The 26,401-nt window shown below is 40.2% G+C and overlaps 2 protein-coding genes across 5 annotated transcripts in view; both read left to right on the top strand.

The window, feature by feature from the left end:
* Positions 1–27: 27 nt before the first annotated feature.
* fbxo16 (F-box protein 16) lies at positions 28–8,474 on the top strand. Of its 2 annotated transcripts, XM_053488701.1 has the most exons (9): positions 28–221; positions 3,468–3,578; positions 3,701–3,736; positions 3,841–4,047; positions 5,953–6,117; positions 6,221–6,450; positions 6,638–6,740; positions 7,869–8,118; positions 8,386–8,474. In XM_053488701.1, the coding sequence occupies exons 2-8, from the start codon at positions 3,492–3,494 to the stop codon at positions 8,106–8,108; spliced, it is 1,068 nt and encodes a 355-aa protein (XP_053344676.1). In that variant the 5' UTR covers positions 28–221; positions 3,468–3,491; the 3' UTR covers positions 8,109–8,118; positions 8,386–8,474. The 2 variants fall into 2 exon arrangements, with proteins under 2 accessions (XP_053344676.1, XP_053344677.1); XM_053488702.1 differs by lacking the exon at positions 28–221 and having other exon boundaries at positions 3,522–3,578; positions 3,701–3,732.
* Positions 8,475–9,509: 1,035 nt separating this feature from the next.
* The window catches only part of fam49a (family with sequence similarity 49 member A), a 29,084-nt gene continuing 12,192 nt past the window's right edge, over positions 9,510–26,401 (top strand). Inside the window, exons 1-3 of one of the 3 annotated variants that reach the window (XM_053488809.1) lie at positions 9,510–9,790; positions 19,350–19,407; positions 25,790–25,869. In XM_053488809.1, the coding sequence (XP_053344784.1) occupies positions 25,797–25,869 (73 nt within the window). In that variant the 5' untranslated portion in view covers positions 9,510–9,790; positions 19,350–19,407; positions 25,790–25,796. Of the gene's footprint in view, positions 9,791–19,349; positions 19,408–25,060; positions 25,141–25,789; positions 25,870–26,401 lie in introns of those variants that run through there. The other 2 variants (XM_053488811.1, XM_053488810.1) reach the window with 2 other exon arrangements.

Here is a 26,401-nt window from a genome sequence, read left to right as displayed (position 1 = left end):
CAGTATAAATACACCAGCGCTGGGGGGAACAGTGGCGGCGGTGTGGTGGTGTAATGGTGGTGGTGTAATGTCGGGTTGTCCGGGGAGGTGTGAAGGTTAAAGGAGGCGGCGCAAAAACAACCTCTATGGAAACCAGTAAACTAAGGAAGGTTCACTGGTGAGGAGAGATCCCGAGTGTTCATCACTGCTTCGTTTAACGCTTCTGTGGGATCCTGTAGACGGTATGTCATCTCCTGGTTCCTCTGCAGAGCTTGGGCTTTAATTTAATGCATTTCACTTCAGATTAGTGCTGGATTAGTCAGGTGTACTATTACATCACAGGCTGGAGAACAACTGGGCAGATGTGGGAAAACAAGGGGCCTCTATCTGTCTGTCTATCCGTCCATTCATCTATCTATCTATCTATCTATCTATCTATCTAATCTGCCTATCTCTCCTTTTCTCTTTTTTTATTATATATATATATATATGCCGGCCTATTTGTTCACATAGCCCTTAAAAAGGTATTTTAACTTTTTTTTAAAAAGGGTTTTTTTTATTTTATTTTTTAATATAAACATATATAGGGTTTAGGACTACACTATGCAGAAAAACGTTCTTTTTTAAGCGCAATTTGTGATTAACTGAATTTTATTTACTTTCAACCAACTATACAAACATTTGCTGCTTGGATTTTAAGGTTATTAAACTGTTATTTATTGATCATAAATGTTTTGCATGGTAGTTCATGTATCTCACAGGTGGTGTGCTCTAAACTATTCACACACTGGCAAGGTAGCACAGCATCCATTATGGAGTTCAGTTTTTATTTTTTTAATATATTACAGTTTTTCTCAGTTGCTTTGGTGCATTTCTCACAACAGAATTGATCTCTGCACCACTACTAAGGTCTTCTCAAAACAATTAATGCAAACTGCAAAACATGGTGGATAACTTGCAAAAGTGAGTCACTTCATCAAAAAGAAAAGTCAGTTGTTCAAAAGCAAGTCAGTTGCTCAAAATAAGTAGTCAATGCTTCAAAAGCAAGTCCCTTAATCAAAACAGATAATATATTCATCAAAAGCAAGTACTTATATCAATCAAAGTGTCAGGGCTGTCACAATTACAAGTCATTACACCAGCACCTTTGGTCACAAAATCAAATGGTTTGGACATGTTCTCATTGTAACGGATTTCTTTGTAGGTGCTTCCCAATGACATGTCAAGTCTGGACAGCATGCATGGCATGTTGAAAACCATAAATTGTAAAGGAAAATCAAGACACTTCATATGCACTCTTGATAATATTTAATTGAAACTGTTCACAGCATTGTGCAACTGGGGAAATACAGTAAATCAAACATTTTACAGCAAACATAAACTCACTTAGACAGTAAATCTTACTGCAGTAGTTATGAAACAAAAAAAAAAAACTGAAAAACACTGCTGCATATCAATCATTGATATCTAGACGCTCCCGTCTGTCTGCTCACATATTTGCATCAACATCACAGCGAATGTCAGCTCTATCAATGCATCGGGGAAAGTATCTTCTGGAGTGTCGAATCCACCCTCTGCAGGACTCTGCTGTGATGTCATCACAAGCTGCATCCATAGCTGCTAGCAGGGTCATTTGGGTATGTGGATGCCTGTTATATACCTTCCACCTCCAGGAAGAGAAAAACTCCTCAATTGGATTTAGGACTGGAGTGTAAGGAGGAAGATACTCCATAAGCATCCTGTTGTGTGCTGCAAACCACTGCGTGACTACAGCAGAGTGATGGAAGCTAACATTATCCCAAACCACTACATACATTGTCCGATTGTCACCAGGATCATCCCTTTCATTTTGTGAGATTAGGTCCCTATAAAGAGCGTCCAGAAAAGCCAACAGGTGTTGTGTATTGTATGCACCAATACGAGGAATATGGGTGTGAACGCCATTTTCTGAGATTGCTGCACACATTGTAATATTTCCTCCTCGTTGGCCTGGGACATCAATGGTGGCTCTTTCTCCAATGTGATTTCGTCCACGCCGTCTGCCTTTTGCGAGATTGAATCCCGCTTCGTCAAGATATACAAACGTGTGCAGGGGTTCCCTGGCCTCCATTTCCAGGATACGCTATACAAAGGATGAGAATAAAAAAAGTCAAATCAAGGGAAGGGGGGGACCATGGTCTGGATGGAATGAGCATTGGGTTTAGCAGCCCATGAGGACCTGAACGTGAGCTGACTCACGTGTTGATTCGCGAGAGGGTGAAGACCCAGAAGTACTATACGCACTGAGCTGTATTTGGATCTGCTCAATGCGCGCCGACATATCCCACGTATCTTCGAAAATAAGGAGGTTAGAGCATATTTTCCAGTCACTCCTGTCCGCCCTGTTGATATTTGTTAAATCCTTTCCAAGTCCGCGGGCTCTTTGTGAGGTGCGGGCATTCTGTTACGTTGTGGCAGAATAGCGTCTTATGCGCCTGACTTCCTTTCTTTCTTTTTACAGAGGCCTGATGCAGGGCTTCGGAGGGAAAGTTGTGTGTGTGCGCTGTGGGAGTGATTGTGCACACTTTTTCCGTTCGGAGATAACGTGGGATTATTAATTAAACACAAAACGGTCTTTTCAGTTTTCCTATAGCAACACTCCACACCCTGGTGTGACCCTGGGGGGCCATATATAGATATGCATCCAGGTGTCATGCATCCCCGATTGCCATCATGGCGGCGTTGCCTAGCAACTGCACGTGAGGGTGGCCGCGGGCCTGCCTGACTGGAAACCCGGGGAGCCTTTGTCTGTGGGTTTGCCTGCCGCAATACCCGCAACACATGAAGCACCATGGCGGGGCAGTGGTGGCTCAGTCGGGTAAGGCTGTGGGTTACTGATCGGAAGGTCGGGGGTTCGAGCCCCAGCATCGCCAAGTTGCCACTGTTGAGCCCTTAAGCAAGTCCCTTAACCCTATATGCTCCAGGGGCGCTGTAAGCTGGCTGACCCTGCGCTCTGACCCCGGTTTCCTAATTGGGATATACGAAGAAGACATTTCACTGTGCTGTAAAGTACATGAGACAAATAATTGAATTATTTTTATTTATTATTACAGGAACTGCTTTATTCTTTTCTAATCTGTAAAGAATAAAGTCTATTGGCCTTAACACCCCTCGTCTGCAAAGTGATTTTTGCATCTTTGTTTAATCGTCCCTGAACTAGCTCATATATCCTGTGTTTGGCTAAATTAGCATTTTCAGGGTACAAGTGGTTCTTCAGTTTTTAGTATTAAATCGTTGCACTTGAAAGCATTCAAACACACTTTCAATTTGATTGATATTTCCTGGAGTACATAATTAAAAAATATATAATTTGTGACAATTTATAAAAACTAAGTTATCTGTTTTTGCAACCGAATCCTTAATTTGTAGATTTGTCATTATCTAAAACTGACACAGCTGAGCCAAGTGCTGGTTACACGTCCTCACTTCAGTTACCCATTGTTTTGCAGGAGTGTTTTACATGTGATGCTGGAATGCCTCTTAGAGAGACAATTGGAAGTAAGATGGAGACCAAGCGGAGCTCATGGACACCACTCAACCACCACCTGTCCAACAGCCATGTATGTTCATCTGACAATTCTTCATTCATTTCACCAGAACCGTTATTACTAGTTCTACCTTTTTGCAGACAAGATGCATCTAAATGTTTATGATGTGCTATTGTCTTAATCTTTTTGTTTAGGTATTTGAAGAGAGGAGAAATCTTGTTGGCAAGTGGGTGAGGAGAAATAATTAGTATTCTGGCCTTTTTCATTTACTTTATACTATACACATAAATAACACTGCTTATTGACCGCAGCACTGCACTGATCTGTTTCTCAGTTTGATATGTGGTCTGATAGCCAGAGAAAGCAGGTGCTACAAGACTTCTTTTGCCGTTGCTCCATGGCCCAGATGAAGTATATTAGACAGACGCTGTGCATGCAGGTGCCTGATGAAGCTCTTGACTTTACCAGTGTTCTGCCCAGGGTCATATCTCTGTATATCTTCTCATTCCTTGACCCAAGAAGCCTCTGTAGGTGTGCACAGGTAAGTAACTTCAACCACAAAGTTACGATTTTATCATTTATTTTTCCAATACAATGCCAGTTTTACTGTATATTGATAACCAGTTTTTGCATAAATTATACACAGTTTCTGCTGTTACTAACAAATGCATGTACACTTACGTGATAAGAGGCATTCCACAACAGGTAATATAGTGCATAACAGCACTGGAACATTTAACTATAAACTGTACTGTATGACTCACGTCTCAGGAGTCTTTGGAGTTCTAACAAACATTAATTACTCTAAACTGTCGGTCACCTCCATGAAACCCACACTCTAAACCAGATAAATGCTAAATGTTAAGAAAGAGATAAAGAGAAGGCGCGATGGTGTAGTGGTTGGCATTGTGGCCTTGAACCTCCAGGGTTGAGGGTTTGATTGGTGTGGCAGTCACTTGTTCTGTTGAGTTTCTTCCAGGTACTCCGGTTTCCTCCCATAGTCCAGAAACATGCAGATTAGGCTTATTAGTGTTTCCAGGTGTGCCCTGCTAGCACCCCATAGTAAAATGCTAATGTCATTTTGGATTATTAGATTTATTTATTATTTTATTTTAGGATTATTCTATGATATTATTCCATGATACAGAGTTCAGAAGTAAAAATGTCAATGTTTAATAACGACTGGTGGTTTAAAAAAAAAAAAGCATTTAAAACGATGTTTTAGTTTAGAAAGATTTAAAGATACAATGGAAACTAAGATCTACCATAGTAGAGTAGTAGAGTACTCACGAGTACCTTGGCAAGATGAACAAAAATTTAATTCTTATTGTTTAAATTAATTTTAACTCGAAAAAACTAACTAAGTCTTGAAATACGAGCAGTGTTGTAGCTAATTGTCTCCGATGCTCGGTCTCTGTGCACGCGCGTGCGTCACTCGTGTAGTCAACTTCTGTGCGCACATATACTGTTTACTATAACACTGTGACCACATGTGTTTTTTTATTTTGGGTTTGTATGTGTGTGATTGTGTGCGCGCGCTTGTATGAATGAGAGTCTCTGTCGGTAAACTGGCAAGTGTGTCTGTGTATGAAAAGCGTCCTACGTAGTAGCCCCCTTCCTCCTCCTCTCCTCTCTATGGCTCTGTCGGCAAGCTGGTGTGTGTGCGCATGCTTGTGTGGGCGAGAGTCTCTATTTGGTAAACTTCTGTCTGTGTATCTGTATCTGTGTGTGTGTGTGTGTGTGTGTGTGTGTGTGTGTGTGTGTGTGTCTGTGAAAGTTGTCCTACACAGTACCCCCCTTCCTTCTCCTTTCCTCTCTTCCTTTCAAAAGTGAACTACAGGTTAATTTGTTTTATTTTGTATTTATTATTTTTATATGAATATTTTTGAGATGTGAAACAAATCTTTAAAGTCTCTATTATTTCTTATGGGGAAATTCTCTTTGATATACAAGTTCTTATATCAAAGCACACTTCCAGAATTATGCTCGCAATCCAAGGTTTAACTGTATATGGGAAACATGCTGAGACACAGCGTAAAGAGCTACAGAGATACAGAGATTTTCGGTCATTTTCAAATAATTGTCTTGAGTGATTTATAACTGAATTGCATTATTATTTTATATTATATATTTTTTACAGCCTTAAGTTGAATGTGGACACACATGCCTGAAGGCGATGATACTGCATTATATTTCAGTTGTGCGTGTAACCTCAAACTGCCATGCTCTTTAACATACTGTTATTCACATATAGCCAATTGAAACCAGCTTTATCGCAGCCTATGGCACTGTTTTTTATCTGGTGGACAACATGAAAACTGCACAAATGTACTGCCGTCTCTCAGTTGTTGTTTTTTTCGTTTTTTAGATTAAAGTATATTGTCATTAACTTAAATGGCCGCTAGGAAAGTAATGCTTGATCTGTTTTTTATGAACCTTCCCTAAGGTCAGCTGGCACTGGAAGAGCCTGGCGGAGCTGGATCAACTCTGGATGCCAAAATGCCTGAGACTGGGTTGGTGTATAACTTTCACTCCAACACCGTTTGAGCAAGGTGTGTGGAAGAGGCACTATGTAGAGACAGTGCAGGAGCTTCATGTAAGCCGACCCAAGGTGATTTTCTAAAGTTTAAAATGAATGCTTGATGATCTGTGGGATTTGAATCTCCACATCCAAAGACTACCATGTCCAATCCTTGCTGTTTGTTCCCCCTTAGTCCCTCGTGAAGGAGGAATTCCAGGTCCCTGAGGTGAAGGTGATCAGCAGTGCGTCTGAGGAGCCGAATCTGGAGAATAGAGAATCGAAACCCAGTGTGCTGAGTCAACATGGGCGGAGTTTACAAGCGAAAGGTCCTCCTCCGTGGAGAGACTCAGACAGACACCCCACTGACACAATACGCTTTAACTACTTAGACAACCTCGATCCGATTGAGCATACAAGACAAGTGTAAGACGACAACTTTGACTCACTTGCATATACACACCCAAATCTAATACACACTGTCCTGAAATGGTAAACAGTTCATGCTCCTCAGGTCTCCCCTCAAGATTACCCTCAGCATTGTACTAATGTGATAGAAAAATGTCCTGACTCTATAGTATACAGTTTTTTGCAAGCCTGCTTATTTCTGCAGACAAGCAAGAGGCAGAAAGACGAATCCCAACACAGCACGAGAAAGCACACCCAAGAAAGCCCTGTCTGCTTCATCATACAAAGTCTGCAAGGCCAAGTCAATGGTAAGTTCATGAAGTTTGTTTCATGCAATTAATTTTGGTGCAGAGATAAATATTCATAAGGACAGTTTGAGAGCAAAATGAGATATTTGCAGTTATAGAAAAACAAGTTTATTCAAATGCATTAGGAAGTATTATAAACTGATGGAGAATATTTTGTGTGAGTGCTTTAAATTACAAGAGGGTTAAAAAGGAAAATACCAAAATGCTAAAAGAGTTCAAACTGTTTAGGTTATAACTTCACCTGCCACAGTTTCGTCATAATGAGTAAATTAGCCTGCAGTTGTGTTTGTGGTTAAGTATTTAGTATTGTATCAGTAACGTTATTGAAAAATTTAGCAAACTCAAAATGCTTTGATTTGTGATTCTGTAAAGTGACAAACAGACAGTAGTGGCAGCAAATTAGATCACCGAGAACATTATGCAGTGTTGATTATTGTTGCACACAGAGCCTTTGTAATTCAAAATTATTAAAGATCATGAAATTTATTATTATATCACAGGTATGTAGTGTTTAACAGTCTGTTTGTGCATCAGTCGCCTGGGTGTCCGTCAGCCCATTGAATTATAACATTACAGTAATAGCAGACTAAACAAGAAGTATTTTCACTTTACTGATCACATTAAATGATTGACTCATCTTGATTTCTCTGTTTTTGCTTGAAGACCAAATGGCTACATGTCATGCTCAGAACATGGACATTTAAAGCTTCTAAAATAAGATAACATAGTGGTTTTTAAATTAATCATTTTGCTATTTATAATACCTTGTCTTTTAGAGAATAATAGTTCACCTAAATAACATTTATTGTTTATCGTTCCATTTATCTGCTGTCAAACTTAGTAATGTATTCCTTACCTTTGATTCAGAAACATTTAACCCTTAACTCAAAAGGTTATGAAATAAAATGTTTATGCTCTTTAAAGTATTTTAACATAGAGAGATTTCATTCAATAATTGTACTTCGCCACAGTTCTGTGTACGGTAGGTGTGTAAGACACTGTATTATCAAAACACCATAAACTCTTATCCGAGATTGGTTTTACAGAATGTTTACAACAGTAAGGTGAAGTTTAACAGGTGAAACCCTAAAAATTAATGACAGACAGTATCGTGTGTCACTTTTTCAGATATTTTCACCGCTGGAGCTCAGTGCAGACAGCAGGAAAAGGCAGAGCAGGCCACAGTGGGCAACGCAGGACCTTGTACCGTTCTCCAGTCAAGACTCGGAAAAGAAGATGTGTTCAATCCAGTGGAATTCTGGGATACGTCCAGGTCCAGTAAGGACTCCTGTTCCCAGACTGAGCAAGAAGAGTCTCCAAGCTTCACTCAGATCCCACATGAGCACTCCAATTGAGGAATATAGATAACCACTTTATAGTATGTTTTATATATATATAAAAGTGGTCAAGTGAAATGTACATAATGTAATACAGTACACTGTAATAAGTAAAACTAGACAGAGTAGCTGAGCTGATTTATTTCTAACCCAGATTATAGATTTGGTGAAAGCAATCAATATACACCTATTCAGTATGGTAACCTGCCGTCACTGATATGATACAACATCTTGTGCTGTTCTCTCATCGTGTGACTGATGTACACACTACGGCTTATAAAACAATTGTTTGTCTTATTACATTGCAGCAGTGCTACTGGCTAAAGGACAGACAGACTTGGAACAAACCAGCCTGCAATAAAGCTGGCACTGTCTTTCATCTGGTGGACAACATGAGAACTGCACAAATGTGTATTTTATATATATATATATATATAATTTTTTTTTTTTTGCAAACCCATTTTTTAAAATATAATTCTTAATGCTGAAAATAGGTCATGCAAAATACGTCTCTAAAGTCTTTTAAACAATTTTTGAGTTTTTATTTCGTTTTTTAGAATAAAGTATATTGTCGTTAACTTTAATGGCCACTAGGTGTCACTACTCACCTACTCCATAACCTTAAACTGTTATTGTAATCTAATTTAGACTGAATTGCACATTAAGAGGACTGGCGTAAACTAGTGAGGTAGTCTTTGTATTGTTATATTTTCCAAAGTCAATTAACATTGACAAAAAAGTTTGACACATTTTTCATTTTTTGTGGATTTTAATAATGCTGCTAAATATCATTGTAGCATTGTTAAATAATTACATTAATAGTTAAATTTTCTTTATAAAATTGTTACATATCCTAATAAAATTCTTCATTAGATTTAATTTGAAGGACTCTTTATTAGATTTTAGTTTTTTTTTATTAAAAAATATTTATTAGATTTAATTTTAAGATTTTTTTATTTTTTAGACTTTATTATAAGATTTTATTTTAGATTTTATTGTGTTTATTACATCTTCTGATTGGATGTGATTAGATTTCCTAATAAATGTTTATTCAATTTTATATACTTTATATACTTTATTATAGCACTTTAACAACTAGAATACCCCAAAGTGCTTTACATAAATAATAAACTAACATAGTAATCTAATAAAATAACATAAAAAAATAAAATTTTATTGTTTATTGGATTATATTATGTTATATCATATCATATTAGGTACTTTATAAAAACAAACCCTGGCGGTGCTGCCACCATCTCTGACACCATCAGATTGTGGCCTTGTTCACTTCTCTGGCTCAATCCCAATAAATAAATACAAGCGGTCTCGCGCTCCCTCATGTTGACGTAACGTGGGAAATACCAAAGTGGAGTAAAGCGGGGGTGGAGCGTCTCTTTAATAAAGCACTGCGCTAAACTGGGGCAAAGGTTAATTTACTAGCGCGGAGTTTGTTTAAACTTTTGGTAAACTTTAGTAAATGATAAAAATCTTATAGAACACATTAGAGCGCGAGAACATGAATAAAATCCCGTCACACCCCTCGGCGTGGAGTTTACCGCGGCGGAGGATAAGGGAAGGGTTCAGGGCCGCTCTGCCTATCAGTGTGTGTGTAAGCGTGAAAGTCTGTGCTCGGGAGTGAGAGTGAGTGTGTGTGTGTGTGAGAGAGAGAGGCAGCGGCGGGGGGGCGTAATTTAGTCCGACCAACAAATACCCGTAAGTGTGTTTTTATTCCAGGTTTTCACATCTTTAGTATCTTTGTTTCAGAGCTGCTCGAGCTCACTCTGGGCCTGAGAGCGCGCGCGCGGGCGGGTGGGCGCGTGGGCGCGCGCGTGCGTGCGGCAGGTTTCTCTCTTTTCCATGTTTAATCATTTCCTCCAGTTGGAGTGTGTTGACCGCGGAAGTCACACTCTCTCCGTGTGTGTGTGTGTGTGTGTGTGTGTGTGTGTGTGAGAGAGAAGATTGGATCTCGGGATCTACTCATACACTCTGATCAGTAAAGTTTATTAAACTTGGAAATCTCTTTGATCTGGACACCGTTACTGATCAGTGTGTGTGTGTTTATGTGTGTGTGTGTGTGAGTGTGTATGTGTGTGTGTGTGTGTGTGAAGCGACATCGCAGCGTCCTAACACACAGTGCTGCGAGTTCTCTTTATATTGGAATAGTTTCCTGTATTATGCTAATGAATCCTGCTGGACTTTTATTCCTTGTGGCACTAGGTTTGTTTGTTTGTTTGTTTGTTTGTTGTTGTTGTTGTTGTCGCGTGCTGATGGACCGAGGCAGCCGGCATGAAGCCCCCCCCCACAGCACTGATGGACAGATCGCTCTGTGGCCTTCTCACGGCTGTAGTTTTCTGCATAGACACTCTAACTCACTCACAACACACACACACACACACACACACACACACACACACAGAGTGTGTTTCAGAAACACACTTGGTTTTGGTTCGATACTTGGTCATGATCATGATTTGATTTTCATGACCATCTGATATCTGGCAGAGGGTGAACTGTCTCTGTCTGTCTGTCTCTCTCTGTCTGTCTGTCTGTCTCTCTCTGTCTCTCTGTCTCTGTCTGTCTGTCTCTGTGTGTCTCTCTCTGTCTGTCTGTCTCTCTCTGTCTCTCTGTCTCTGTCTGTCTGTCTCTCTCTCTGTGTCTGTCTGTCTCTCTCTCTCTGTCTCTGTCCCTCAGCCTCTAAAATTCTGTACAAAGCTGTTGATAATTAGTTCCTCTGCTATGACAAGTGTCATGTATGTAGAAACGTCACCTTTTAAAAGCAGTTTGATCAGACTGATGTTATCTGATCAAAGTGTCGGAGTGCTTCCACAGAAAGTAAGAGTTTCAGCGCTGTCTTTATATGGTGAGTATAAAACAAGTTAATGGCCATTTAAACATTCGGGATTTCATGACCAAAGGCTTAAACATGATTGACATTTACAGGAGACTTCAAGCGCAGTATGGTGATATGACTCTTCGTCGTAGTAAATCATTTGAATGGTGTAAAGGTGTTTAAGGAGGCTGTTGGCAAACTTGCGGAAGCGTCATGTGTGTCTGTGTAAACCGTACACACAAACATTCACCACATTATAGGAACTCGGCCTGGAGTTTTTGCAACCCATACAGTCCTGACCTCACTCTAAGCCATTGCCGCATATTTGGGCCATTGAAGGAGTTCCTGGGAGGCTAGTGTTTTAGATGTGAAGCAGGCAGACTGATCATAGCTCTGTCATACTGAGAAAACTTTCTACGTGGAATCTAAGCGCCAGTGAAACATTGTGATAAGTGCATGAGTGAGGCAGGAGATTATGAAGAGAAAAAAAGGGAGTTTTTACTCTCATAGGAGATTAAAGAGTGCACATTATGCAAAATGTACTTTTTAGACATGTTTGACATTCAAAGTCTTCAGTGTGTATATGAACAAAAATTGTGTGTGTGTATGGCCATTGCAGATTCATTACTGTGACTCTTCTCTGTCTGTGAATCTGCTAAAAAAAAAAAAAAAAATCAAGGTGTTTGTTTGTCAAACGAAGATGGCTGTTGTTTTTCACATGAAATGTTTACTGTTGCAATTATTTTTTTACTAGATCTATTATTATTTTAAATAAAAGTGTTCTGCAAATCGTCTTTCAGGTGCCTATTTCATTGTTTCAGGACTTTTGGTCGCATGGTCCTGAGGAGAGGAAATCCCATACATATGTTATGGTCAGGTGTCCAGATACTTTTGTTTTTATTGGTGTATGTAATGTTTGCGTTGTATTTGTAGAATCGTTTGTCTGCTGCAGGTGTGTGTGTCGCCTAGGTTCAGTCTTGCACTACAGTGCTAGAGTTGTGGAGTGAACGATCTGAAATCTAATGAATAACTGAAGCAGTAAGCTGATGTGCAGCTGATTTTACGGTAAAGTAAGTGTGTAGTTTAAAAGATGTGTAAAGCGAGAATTGGGTCTGTGTGTATCGCTCCAGTCTAAGCAGTGTGTCTTTGTAAACTTATGCTTCTTCTAGGTTAATCTTGCTGTAAAGGTTTCACATCGTTTGTGTTTTAAATAGCAGATGCTTTATGTGCTTGTAAAGAAAGTAGCTGTTGTGTGAGCCGGTGGGAATGCTGCCTGAGGATGAGCAACAGGCTGCGTGTGTGTATGCATGTGTGTATGAAACCTGCAGAAAGTTGGCAGTGTGTGAACTCATTTGTTAATCCACTCCGCTGTTGACTGCAGTGGATCTGTAACAATGAAAACAGGATGCTCAGGGTTACCCGTGGTTATACAGCGGTTATTCTTCTCCTGCTGCTGCAGGCTTAAAGCTCAAACCTGATGATCAATAAAGTGTGTGTGAGGGACAGACGTCCGCACTTTGATGAAGCAAGTGTGTTTACACTTGTATTTAAATGCAAGTAAGATAACGAGCTGAATAAAGTCTGTGTATGGGTATGTGTTTTAATAAAGTTGGAGAGTGAGATGGAAATCTTTTACAAAAATACTAGTTTGTCCCAGTAGTGGGTGGGGCTTATTTTATCACTGCTCAGGATTACCGCCACACTTTGTGTACCTAGCTGTGCAGAAACCTGTGTACTTCACTGTTCATATTGTGTGCATAAATAAAACGTATTGTGTATTACCTTGTACGCGAGCACCCTTTGATTTACTGCTGCAACAAAATCTTGTGGATCTGAAGTCTAACCCGGAAGGATCAGAAAGACTTCTGTCAAGATTAAAGCCTTAATATTATTTAGCAGGCTAGCTACCCGTGGTGTTTGTGCAGAGGGTTTTCCTCCATGGTTGAATCTTCAGGACTGAGGCTGCGTGATTTTTCAAAAGAAAAAAAAACTGCATCTTTTACATAATTTTGTCTTATAAACTATAAGAGAAAGAAGCAAAAAAAAGCCACCAAAGTGCCCTGAAGTTGTTGCACTGAACGAGTTTGAATAGCATGTTAATTAATAAAGCAATGAGCTAGGCTGCTAACTGTGATGCAGCCTGTGAGGAGTTCCTTCCTTTGACCGATCCAAAGCAGAGGCGTATGTTAAACTGCAAGTTGTGCTATTGTGTTTTCTAATGATGATGAAAAACGTGCTGTAGATATGATGTGATTGACGTACTCAAAGCTCAGAAGAGCATCCTGAGTTACTTGAGGAGGGTTTTCTCATTAGGTTAAAGTGGCGGTTGAGTTGCGGTGAGATTCCTCCGAGTGTTCTGGTTTTCTCCCAGGCCCAAATTGAGTGTACCCTGTGGAATGGAATGTACCCTGTCCCCTCCCCAAGTCCACTCTGATGCGACTCTGCACAGGATAAGCGCTATAGAGAATGAGTGACAATAAACAGATCACGAGTTTACATACCCCGTCACGATTACGTTTGATTCAGTTCACTACGCTGGCTTCATGATTTAATTCATAATTTGGATGAAAGAAATACAAACTGGAAAGACTTTTTATATTTCCAAATTGGAATCAATGCAAACCAATGTGTATTTTGTTCATTTGAGACTGAGTAAATTAATATTACCCCTAACAGACGTTTATTATGTAAATTGTAACTGTATATTCTGTAAGCTTAATGTATTTAAAAAAATAAGTCTCTAATCTGTGGTTCTGATGAGTCACTTTAACTGTAACAAAGCTTCAAAGTGTGTTAAAGTAAGCATTTTCTGTAATCCGGGCTGGTGCGGTTTGAAAGCACCTGATGTGGCGGTATTTATAAAAAAAAAAAATAATAAAAAAAAAAGGGTTATGGATTTGGGAAATGGCTGGAAGTGATGGAAGACTAAAGTACAGTATGGTGTGATAAGAAACTAATCAGTGGTGCCGTATCACAATCTCATGGCGTTGTGGTTTATTTTCCAATACTCCTATTGTTTCGTTCCTGCTTTATAACAGCTGAAAACACCCAGCACTCCTGACTACTGAAAACTCCAAGGCTCAGGCAGTGCGGTCGGCTGTAGCAGCGGACCCGCTTGGAGGTAAATGTGCCCCGGGGTAAATTTCTCTTTAGCCGCTTACACCGCAGATCAGGACGAAGTCAGTCGCTGTTGGATGTTTTACAGCATTCATGTCGAGAATCGCTTTTAGTGATGGCAGAAGTGCAGACTGAGCAGTGTGTTACTGTACTACACAGTTTAGTGGTGGGGGGTGTGTTTTCTCTCATTCTCAGCACTTCCTGTTCTCTTTTCACTTTTCGGATACACATCCTGTGTATCAGAGAGAGAGCGATGCTGAGGTCATGTGTTTGTGTGTTATTAGGAATGCCTCTGCATGTGAGATTCACGTCAATGAAGAAAAGAGAATTGTTCGTGTGTGTGGTTTGAAAGCCGTTATCTGATTTGAGCGGGAACCTGCAGTCGTGACCTGGTTCTTTCAGCTGTAGGATAACTGACAATTATGGCACACTATAGGCCGAGTCACATTACAAAATTAATATAAATCCAGAGTGCGCAGTCATTGTGTTGTAGTGAGTTTAATACTGCGCTTAGCCTGATATTACATGTGACCAAAGATCTGGTATTTAGCCAAATGAAATGGAGCTTTTATTAATTGAACTTTTTTTTGTTTCTTGTATTTTGTTTTAATGCTGTAAGGTGCTATACACATGAATGTTGATTTGATTGAAAGCTTACTCAGCAAAGTACTTCACACTTCGACTGAAGACTGTTTGGTTGACGCGTCACTGTGTCCGAGTGCTTTTTTTTTTTTCTCCATTTCTCTGCTGGTTTAATCAGATTCACATTAATATTGTCTGTACATCAAAGGTGGAACTTGTACACCTGATGCACCAATGCCCTCATTGGCTCCGGCCAGATCAGGGTGAAAATTCGAAACGGCCTATTAAGTGCTGTCCGGAGTGTCCCTAGTCAACAAGGGGGCCGATCAGAAGCCTAGACAGAACATTATCACCGGTTGCGCTTTTGTAGAAGTTTCTTGTCCAAAACTGCCGTCGCTGTCTGCAGGGTCTGTGTCGTCTGAGTTTTGTATGTAGCAGCAGTGAGTTCAGACACCTCTATTTGTTAACGTGATGTGTTTGTTCATGTGTGTGCAGTTACTAAGTCCAGTAGCAACGCTAACACAGTCCCTAGTTTACTGTCCACTATTGCACAGAATATCCTCAAGCTGATGTCAAATCAAGGAGACTAGCACACAGTCAATGACATCATCAGCACACAAGGTGACGTTACAACAAGCCAGGATCTGTGTTTCCACTGTCCACACACCACCACTGAAAACGGAGTTTTGGAAAATCTTCACGTTGGATGGAGTTTTTCGACGCTCTTTTTGCATGTGGACAAAAACACCTGGCTACGTGTGAACATGGCTTAAATCTTCTGAGAATCAGAGTGAAGGAGCATAAGCAAGGACGAGGCTGCTGATCATACTTAAAGATTTTTTTGGTTCTTTATTTATTAACGGAAAGGAACAGAGGCAGCAGTCAGTCCGAGACAGATATTGTGACCGGCCTAACAGTGATGTCTCAGATGGAGCTCGCCGATCAGTAAAGAGCCTCTGTCTTCTCCTCGACCCTGAGATACCACGCTTTTTGTGCGGTGTTGCTTTCGAAATGTGTCGAGTTCACAATACAGATGTGGCATTCAGACCAGCGGCGATTCACAGCAGGGATTGTGTGCCCTGACTCCTACACGATTTTACGAGCGGCCATAGAGCCCCTGTGTGAATACCGACCCATACCCTCCCCCCAACCCACACCAGCTGGCCACAGTCACGCCCTGAGGCCTCGCTGCTCATGTCCAACTCCTTTAGTTCCACACCTTATTAACAAAACAATGCTTTTAATTAAACTGTGGAGAAACTTGTCGCTTTAATGAACTTTGTTTTTGTTTGTGTGTGTGTGTTAGTCTGAATCACTTTACTGCTGTTTCAAGGACTGTGATGCTGCACAAGAGGCAAGGCAGCCTCTGTGGTTTTTGGACTTGTTGCCCCATGTTTGCCCTCCAGTGGCCATAAAAGGGCAAAACTCTGCCAGCTTGCCTGAGTTCAGTCCAGTTACTTTTCTTCTTATTTTTTTCCTTTTGTTATTATACAACAAAAAACAACCTCTCTTCCAGCAAATACAAATCATTTACATCTTTCACAAAGTTCTTGCAAAATACTTCTGTTCAATTAAGATGCCTACTCTTATTCTTTTGATATTATTGACAGACAGTGCAATACTGCCACCTACTGGAGTCATCAGCTGGAAAACGTCAGTGTCTGTGGGGCTTGTGTAAATCTGGAGGTTTTTCAGTTTCAGCGTTCACACATGCACCACTTTGCTAACAGATTGATAAATTAGATATTTTTCAATCCTGTTTACTGGAACTTCAGCAGCAGTTTCTCAAAGAAAACTGAGAGCAGTTCACTTGTTTCATAGAAAGTCCAACAACTGGAAGTGTGTGTATGAGTGTGTGTGGAGATGCTTTAAATTCTTCAGGGTGTTCAAGGACATTCCCAGAAGTGTTCTCGTGGCTCCTTTTGCAAAAGTCACTGCTTTTGTTTGTGGTGTAGAAGGCATAGGGTGTATGTAAGAGGGGGTGTGCAGCTCGCGTCCTCCTGCATCCACCTGTCTGATGTACGTGGAGGAGGCACCATGACAGCATCCAGATGTTACAGCGGAGACGATTACACCAATGTCAGACCTAGACCTGGTTACTGAGGCAGTTTTAGATTTCTCAGCAGCGAGTATAATTTTGTAAAAATAAATATGGTGGAAGAGGAAGTTGATTGTAAGCGCACACACATATTTATCTCTGGAACTACTACAGCCTTTAAAACTTTAGTTTCTTCCCTGGGGCCGTTATTGCAGTACAGTTACTGAAGAGCAATCACTACACTTAAAAATAAAAAACTGCCGCAAACACACGCTCACAATAGTAATACTAATAGCCGTTATGAGTGTGAGCTGATGAGAGATGTTTTAGATGAACAAGGAGATGTTTTCTACTGGTTGGTTTGGAAACGCACATGTCTGAGGTGTACAGATGTTTGGACTGGTTTAACCCTTTCTGAATTAGTCATTTTAAAATATCTTCTCATAGTTGTTTCATGTAAGACATGAAACTGCTGAAAAATCCAAGTTTGTGACCAGGTTGAGGTGGATGACCTCACCCTCACACGAGGGGAAAGTGAGCACATTGGTGTCCCAGGCTTCACTATGATTGCAGTTTTGGACCTGACCACATTAGGGCTTTTCTAAAGAAGTGCTAAATTTATTATTATTATTATTATTATTTTAAGTGGGGCATTTTAAAAAAAAAAAAAAAAAAAAGAAATGCTCTTTAAGGAGAGTTGTTTATTACACTTATAGAGTTATAATTAGTATAGAGTTGTTTATTACACTTATAGAGAGTTGTTTATTACATTTATATTGTTATTCTAGTTCATTCTGTATCTGTAATGATCTGGTTTCCATGGTGACTGTGGAGGTCACGTCATGAACAGACTTCCAGCGGACCCATAAACATGGCACTGCTCGGCCAGTGCTCAGACGCTGGGGGTCATGAGCTGTGTGGTTCCCGTCTGTTTCTTGTAGAATGTTTAGGTACGTGTTTGTGAACCCTCGCGCCTTTCCTTCTTTGCGATGGTGTTCTCGTGTTACCGGCACATGTTGCAGGGCTCCATGTGTGAGGATCACTCCAGGTTCAGCGCAGAGAGTTTGACGTATATAGGATCCAGCACAAATCTCACAGCTCCTCCACGTACAGTTTGAGTTTTTGTGTTGCTGAGGAGAACGGAAAATTTCAGTTGTGAGCTGTGAACATTTTCTGGAATTTTAGTACCTAAATTTGACAAGTGAGGAAATACCACAGAGAAAATATCACCAGCTGCTTCTCAGGTTTCACAAAACATGCATAGACTTTGTGTAAGGGATCTGATTGCCGATGATCTGCCACTCGAGTTCCTCTGGCTGTGGAAAGTTAGCTTTACAGCAGATCTTTATAGGCCTTATCTGAAAAAAAAATTCTGGTTTAACATGAAAACATGAGGGCTTAGAGGCAGCACCTAAAACATGGATTAGTGAAGAAGTCAAATAAGTCATCAACATTTATAGACCAGTGTGATTTAACTGATCATGTGATTAATAGTCTCCCCTGCTGGGTCTTAGTGCCTAAGAGTGCTCTCTTACTGGTATAATCAACATTCGTGCACGTGTGTACTGTTTACTATAACACTGTGCCACGTGTGTGTGTGCGCGCGTAAAACATATTTTATTTTGTGTCTGTATTCGCTGTGTACAGTGCGCGTGTAAAGCAAAAGCAAGTCTCATTAAAGAGGTTAAAAATCCATTTTCTCTCTCTGCTCAAGACTCCGCCTGCTCTTTCTCTCTGCTCTACACAGAAACACTGCTCTGTCGCGATTCTCTTTAAAGGAAAAGTACAGGATCATTAGTTTTATTTTTACTTTACAGTTATTCCGTTAGTGTGTCGTAATTGAATGTCATTAGAGATTGTTTCCGTTCCACACACACACGCACACACACACAGCGCCTGCGTGCACAAATGGAAGCACTTATCTGTTCAATTTGGTTTACGACTGTTTTGGAATACGAGCTTCCGGAACGAATTATGCTCGTAATCCAAGGTTCCACTGTATTGTGATATTGTATTGGAGGATTCTTGGTGATTTCTATGCGTAGTTCCCTTAACTGGCTGTGTGCTTTTTTTTTTGTTTTGTCGATGCAGAACTTTACACCTGTTGTGCAAAGTGATTGGCTGTTTCTTTGACACTCGCTGCACAAGTAGTTTTATCAATAGATATGGATGGTGTATAATCGGGGCACAGAGCACAATGGTGTTATTGGTGTTAATTATCTACTTTACCTGCCTGAACCTGGATTCTGGTTTTCCTGGACAAGAGATATAGATCCAGAGCAAGCTCTGGTACGTCATGCCAATGTGAATCAGACCCAGTTTTGTCCGTCAACGGTACTTCCAGTCTCTTTAGACATGATTTGTGTGTGAGAGTAAGAGAGGAATGCAAAACATGACAAATTTAATGTAAGCATAAGAAGGGGGCAGTCTTTTGTCTTCTGTTCTCACATTTCATATCCAGCTCTGTTGTTGCTCATGACAGCCGAGAGCAGGGTGTTTAATTAGGGGCTTCCCCTTCACCTTATCCCACATGTCGTATGAAGGAACCGTCTGCTAAAACAGGCACACACTAATGAGCTGTTGGTCAACGGGGCTCTCTCTGCTTAATTATTATAATGCATTTTAATGTTCCTTTTTAAAGAGCTGAAAACAATTATGATTATTCTGAGTTGTACATGTGCAGAATTTTTTTTATTGTGTTTCAGAAATCAAGGAGAAGCGGATGATCAAACAGAACTAAAAAAAAATTTTTTTCCAGATAAGGTAAGCTTATCCTGTCTACATAAATAACGTTAGTGTAGTAATGTTCCTGGTTAAAGTTTAAAATATGCCTGTTTAAATGTGTGTTTTCGTAAGGATCATTTTAAAGTGTGTGTAGACTTGGCTCTGAACTCTCAGCAGTGCTGTGCTTCTCGCAGCACACCGCTTGTGATCTGTTGGTTTAGTGATGGCAGTGAGGCTCACACACATCAGAAAACTCCGCACACAGATTTTATAAAACAAATAAACCACACCGAGGAAAGAAATCGCAGTTGTTCATACACAGGCTGGTGTGATTGTTCTGCGCAGTGGAGTGGAGGCGAATCACTTGTTGTAAAACTTCCCCCACTGCATGGTTCATCTCTAGGAATATTAAGCATGCTATATTGTACCTGAGCACAAGCTTATTGTTCTATCTAAGAAATGTTATGTTGCTAAGCAACCAAAACTTCCTGGTAAAGACTGTGTGTGCTGGAAGACTTGCTGCGGATTAGATGAAGAAGAAATTATTTCTTAATCCCTGGATTTATTTACATAGTTTTAATAAATGTTTTATAAAGGTAATAAGCAACCCACCAGCCCAAGCAGGTGTTACAGTGATTTTGTGTCAGGAAAGGCTTATGAGCACCTTGTGTGTAATACAGCGCCACACAAGGCAGGGAATTTGTAACTATCGAAAGCATGGTCCAGAGAGTAGTGTTCTGCTTTCTCCACTACAGCAATCTGACAGTTTACAGGTTTATAGCGAAGCTTTAACGTCAGGGAAAGTCCAAGAGACGAGTTTAGTTCCTGTTCTTAAATTGCAGCAGTATTATTGTTTTTTTTTTTTCTCTTACTCAAAAGCCTCAGCTTCTCAGTTTAACAAAAAAACAAAGCGTAAACTCCTCCGTTCCTAAACAGTTTCTTGGGTTATGAAATTTTGCTAAGCTCTAACCCCTCAAGACTTCTTCCATAAATAATAATCCTGTATTTTACTGTTTCCTTAACAAGGGTGGGTGGTGGTTTTGTTAATGCACCGGCTAAATACCACTCAGATAATGCATCCCTTACACCTTATTTTCTCATGTTTCTTCTAAACATGCTGTTCCAGTGTCTATGTAAATGAGCTGTTGCTGAGCTTAGCTTACTGACCATGTGAAAAATTTGTTCCAGAAGTGTGCTTGTTATCCAAAGCACTTGTATATTAAAGTGAATTTCCCTATAAGAAATGATGGAAACTCTGATGAATCATTTCACAACCCCAAAAATTCATATAAAAATAATTAATACAAAATCTAAAGTTAAAATATAACAAATTAACCGGAACTTTACCTTTTGAAAAAAAGCGAAGAAATAAATCCCGACAGAGCAGTGTTTCCGTTAGTGTCTGTGTGTGTGCGCGCGCGTGTGTGTGTATGTGAAGCTCAAGTAAGACAAGAGGAGAACGACTTTCTCCCTCCTCTTATCTTACACAGTAGCCCTCGCTCCTCTATCTCTTAAGAGGAGGGGGGCGGATACAGTGTGGGAAGACTTTCTCTCTCACACAAACACACACACACTAAGGGAAACACTGCTTTATTGGGAAACTACTTTTTTAACAAGTAACCCCTCTAATGACACTTGAGCACACGCACTAACGAAATAACTGCTGTAAAGTAAAAATATATCACATTAACCTGCACTTCATCTTTTGAAAAGAATGCAACAGAGCAGTGTTTCCGTTAATGCGTGTGAAAAGGGTGGAGGAAGGGTTATTGCGTAAGACGAGGAGAGGGGAGATTCTCACACACACACTTTTTTTTTTTTTTTTTTACATAAGTTTTTTTTTACTTAATATTTTGTGAAAATTATTTATGCATTAATTTTTTTGGGCTGTGGAACGAATAATTTGAGTTTCCATAATTTATTATGGGAAAATTAATCTTAGTTTACGAGTGTTTTGGAATATGAGCCTCCGGAATGAATTATGCTCGTAATCCAAGTTTTATATATATATATGTGTGTTTAACTACACACACAATTAATTTCAGTGGAACCTTGGATTGCGAGTAATGCGGTTTGCGAGTGTTCCGCAAGACAAGCAAAGATTTTTAATATAATTTGACTTGAAAAACGAACAAGTCACGATTTCAGAGTATCATGTATCACGCATGCACTTCTTGTTTTGATGCCAAACATCACGTGATCATAAACTGTGCCAATGTGGTTTTTTTTTTTTTTTTTTTTCCCTCTCTCTTGCCCTGCTGAAGTGGGTAATCGTCTCCTCTGCTGGATCTTAGTGCGCATAAAATACAGTGTAACCTCGGATTACAAGCATAATTCGTTCCGGAAGTGGGCTCGTATTCCAAAACACTCATAAACCGAATTTAATTTTCCCATAAGAAATAATGGAAACTTAAAGTATTCGTTCTACAGCCCAAAAAAATAAACACATAAAAATAATTAATACAAAATATTAAGTAAAAATAAAACAAATTAACCTGCACTTTACCTTTCGAAAAAAGTAAAAAATAAATCTCGGCAGATAAGTGTTTCCGTTTTTGTGTAAGTAGAGACTCTTCAGCCCCTCCTGTCTTCCCCTTCTCATCTTACACATTAAAACTTTCTCCTCTTGTTTAAACACACACACACACATTAACGGAAAGACTGTTGTTCTTTGTAAAATTATTAAAGCTTCTCCGCTTTTTATTTTAATGTTGCTCGCGACAGCGTAACAGCTCGTTAATTCATGCTCGTGTAATCATGAGATGGACAAACTGGTCGATGCCCGTTCTTTTATTTTCTGCATTGTCAGGTTATAGTACAAACTTTGGGTGGATCCTGCATTTAAATCCAACAAAAAAAAAATACTGAAGAACAAAACTCAGGCTCTATATCCTAGCTTACATCTCGCATTCGCGTTGACGCACACTGGACTGCATTACCCACAAGGCATCTCCCTGACTGGACTACATTTCCGTAAACAGCGGTCATAAATCAACGTCTCTCTCCCGCTACACTGTTTAATCTAAAAAAAAAATTAGCAATAAACATCGCTATGACACTCGTGTGAGTGCAAACTAACGATCACTGCTGTAAAGTAAAACAAACAACCAAATGACCCAGCACCTTACCTCGGAAAAGATTTGCAACAGAGCAGTTTTTCTTCAGAGAACAGAGTGTGTCTCTCGCCTTTCTGTGCCAGCACGTGTACACACGTGCTTCCGAACACAAAATAAAATGTTTTACACAAACATGGGGTCACAGTGTTATAGTAAACAGTACACGCGTGCATGGATGTTGATTATACCAGTAAGACACGAGCACTAAGACCCAGCAGGGGAGACTATTCCGCAGCGGAAGAGAGAGAGAAAAACTGTTGGCTCAGTTGTGATCACGTGACGCTCAGCGTCAAAACAAAAAGCGCATGCGTGAAGCATGATACCCGGTGCTCATAAACCAAGACAATGCTCGTTTTTAAAGTCAAAATTTATCTTTGCCAATATATTAGTCAATATATTAATTTGCCAATAAAGTCAATATATTAATCTTTGCTTGTCTTGTGGAACACTCGTAAACCTCGTTACTCGTAATCCGAGGTTCCACTGTATAGTGCTTATAAATCTAAGTCTCTGGTATAATCAACATCCGTGCACCCATTTTATCAGCCTGCCGTTATGTGTGTTTAGATTAGATTTAGTTTAGATTCAACTTTGTCATTACACATGTACAAGGCAACGAAATGCCGTTTAGGTCTAACCAGAAGTGCAATTAGCAGAAAGTGCAGGATAAAGGTATAAGTTCTAAGTACACTTAAAAGGGATATGTGCATGGAGAAGCTAAAGCCTTGCAGAAGGATATTATGTTAGCATAATGTACAGATTGCTAGTAACTATACTTATAAATTTACAATGGATGAACAGTATATACAAGTTGCTATTAACTGTAGTCAGGAATTTGCAAATAGATATAAACAATGTACAGGTTGCTATTTTCTAGACAGGAATTTACAAGTAGACATGTGCGAATATATACTCAATCAGAAGTTTACAAATGTATTGTGCGTGGATATTTGTATTTTCAAACGGGTATGTACATTGTAGTGCAGTTCATATTAAATAGTGTAATGGTAATGGGAAGAGTATAGGGGTGTGTGAGGTGTGGGCAGGTGTCAGTGGGGGGCAGAGTTCAATAAGGAGACAGCTCTGGGAAAGAAGCTGTTCCTCAGTCTGCTGGTTCTTGACCTGGGACACCTGAAGTGCCTACTGGAAGGCAGGAGAGAAAACAGTTTGTGGGCGGGGTGAGAGTAATCCTTAAGAATACTGCGTGCTCGACAGACAGTGTTTCTTTTGAATGTCCTCAATGGCTGGAAGTGGAGTCCCTATAATACGCTGGGCAGTTTTCACCACCCGCTGCAGTGCCTTACGCTCAGCAACAGAGCAGCTTCCGTACAAAACTGTGACACAGTTGGTTAGGATGCTTTCTATTGTGTAGCGATAGAAGTTTACCAGAGTAGTTGAGGACAGCTGGTTGTCAAGTGTTCTCAAGAAGAATGGGCGCTGGTGAGCCTACTTGACCCGGCACGGTGTCAAATTACGCGCTCGCACACACATAACGACAGACACACACACACACACAGAGCGCCTGCGCTCATAAACAGAAACACTTATCTGTCAGGATTTTTTACTTTTTTTCGTTGGGACAAGAGCTGTAGTTGTATAAACGTTCTGAGTGGCAGCTTGGCCATGCTGGGGCTTGAATCCTGGAAATTCCAACCAGTAATTCAGATCCTTACACTCACAACTTCTAGCTGTAAGCGTCAATCACTCTGTTTGGCGGAGAAGAGGGCGTGGATTGTCCTTAAAGTGTCCTTTCTGGGTTTCCTGCCACAGATAGGTGTGGCGTTGTGGGATTTAAACATGTTATGTCTTTAGCATTGTGAAATTTGGGAATTCCTTTTAAAACAAACAAACCATGTTTGTAACCACTGCACCAAATCTATATTTATTCATCTGTGTGTGTCTTCAAAGGAAAAAGGGGAATGCTCAGGACTCCAGCTGTTGTAGCTCGGCCACCTTTTGTTCTGTGAGCTACTGCGCACCCTTAATGGGAGTGTGTCATATGAGGTAACATTATGGGGCATAAATCGAATTGGCTTGTTTAAGCCCCGGCCAATGCAAAGTCAGAAAAAGGACAAACAGCAGGGTTTAAAGTCCCCTGAGCAACAGCTCACCTCTGCAGTTCTCTGCAGGGACGTGGCTTAGGAGTAGCTCGTTTACATCGAAACGGCGCAGTTCGGGGAGGGAAATAAAGGACTGTTTAAAGGGATGAAAATGCATTATCTAAAGGGTATTTCAACTGGGACATTTTATGCACATGAACGCACACACCCACACACACTGAAGATGCTTGAGACCTGATAACTTGTTTGCCCTGTACACTAGGTCCTTAACAGTATGGCACCTGTAAAGGTGAGAACTGCTGTGTGTTAATGCGGATGCTGAGAGCAGCCAAAATATAATGTCACATCAAGCACAAACTTTGACTTTTCACAAGCTTTAATGTAAGCTTGAATGGCTTTTACTGACCGTTGCCATCGTAATCACCAACTTCAGCAACAGTTTTGCATGTGTTAAAAATGTATGATTCACTTGTACATTGTTTTCACCTAGTTCTTTACCATTTATATCTCGATTAGGTTTGCTGGAATGGGTAATCTTCTTAAAGTCCTTACAAGAGAAATAGAGAACTATCCACATTTTTTCCTGGACTTTGAAAGTAAGTTTGCAGGGACTCTCCATAGCTTAAAGGAGCCTTGAAATGGCTGACCTTTCTCTTTTTTTTTTTTTTTTTTTTAAACAGGAGAAAGTGAAACGCCATGTCTGAACACTCTCATAGACAACCCCAGCATCTCTGTGTTTAAGAAGAGCAGAGGGGGGCTAGTAGTGTAAAGGAGGAAGTACTCGTTCGCCACCACATTCAGATTGCGGGTTCTATTCCCAGTGATACTGAACGGTGCATACCTGGTGGTCTAGGGAGCAGATTGGCTGTGCTCCTTCCGGGGGGGGGCACTTGCATCCCTCTCATGTCATGGGCATCGTGGGCACACACAAGCAGAAGGGGTGGATGGTGCTTTTTTTCTCAGTGTTACACCTTTGAACTGGTGTCTCATGTCTCGGAGGAAGAATAGTCTTCGCCCTCCCTGGTTGTTGGATGTCGCTTTGATGAGAGTGTGTCTGACAATAAATTCGATCTAATAAATGAGCAAATCTGAGAATCCATTTTGTAAAACTTCAGGTGGAGATCAGACTGAATAACAAAAATCTATGCAAGTGTTTCAGACATGGTCATGCTATTGAACTGCTGTATATTACATGCAACACCTCTCTCTCTATTTGTTTGTTTTCCTTCTGTTTTCCTCTTTCAGAAACCAAATGGGGAATCTTTTAAAAGTGCTCACTTGTACAGAGCTTGATCAGGGGCCAAACTTTTTCCTTGACTTTGAAAGTGAGCAGAGCTTTTGCCTGGCCCAGTCTGTCCGTCCTGCTATCTACTAAATCTCTGCATGTCTCGTTGTGTGTACCGTATATTCGATAGACACAAAGCCAAACCTTTAATATAACGAATTGAATTAATTGCTCTCCACACACTATTCTCAGAGAGAACATTAGCGTGTGCAAATTGAATGGCTTTACATTGGGTGTGTTTTGCATGCGTTTTGCACATGCAGATGTTCAGTCCGTTCTCACAAGATGACACCTTGCACCTTTTCTTTCCCCACTTGTTATTCTTTACAGACGAGTTTGTGTGCATCCTGTTTTGTATATGTCACAGCCACTTGTTGTCACACCACCAGTAAAAGGCCGAGTTGCATGGCACAATAATTTACATTCCTGCTCTATCTTATTAGATGCCTTTTGCCATTTGCATGCTCTTACATCCTTTCTGTTTGTAATAAAACTAACATGTCCTGTTGATATTTAATGTACAAGTTCCTGTTTTCACCATGCTCTTTACATTTCCTCACATGTAAATTAAA

The sequence above is a fragment of the Clarias gariepinus genome, chromosome 27 (assembly GCF_024256425.1).
Source record: "Clarias gariepinus isolate MV-2021 ecotype Netherlands chromosome 27, CGAR_prim_01v2, whole genome shotgun sequence".
Classification (NCBI taxonomy): Eukaryota; Metazoa; Chordata; class Actinopteri; order Siluriformes; family Clariidae; genus Clarias; species Clarias gariepinus.
Note: the sequence above shows the minus strand (reverse complement) of the source record. Positions and strands in the feature narration are given on the sequence as shown.

What these genes read in the sequence shown, in the direction of transcription:
- fbxo16 (XM_053488701.1), top strand. Translation starts at nt 3,492, where the DNA reads ATGCCTCTTAGAGAGACAATTGGAAGTAAGATGGAGACCAAGCGGAGC. An exon ending in GCCTCTGTAGGTGTGCACAG is followed by an intron (nt 4,048 to 5,952) that starts GTAAGTAACTTC and finishes ACCTTCCCTAAG; the next exon opens with GTCAGCTGGCACTGGAAGAG. An exon ending in ATTGAGCATACAAGACAAGT is followed by an intron (nt 6,451 to 6,637) that starts GTAAGACGACAA and finishes TTATTTCTGCAG; the next exon opens with ACAAGCAAGAGGCAGAAAGA.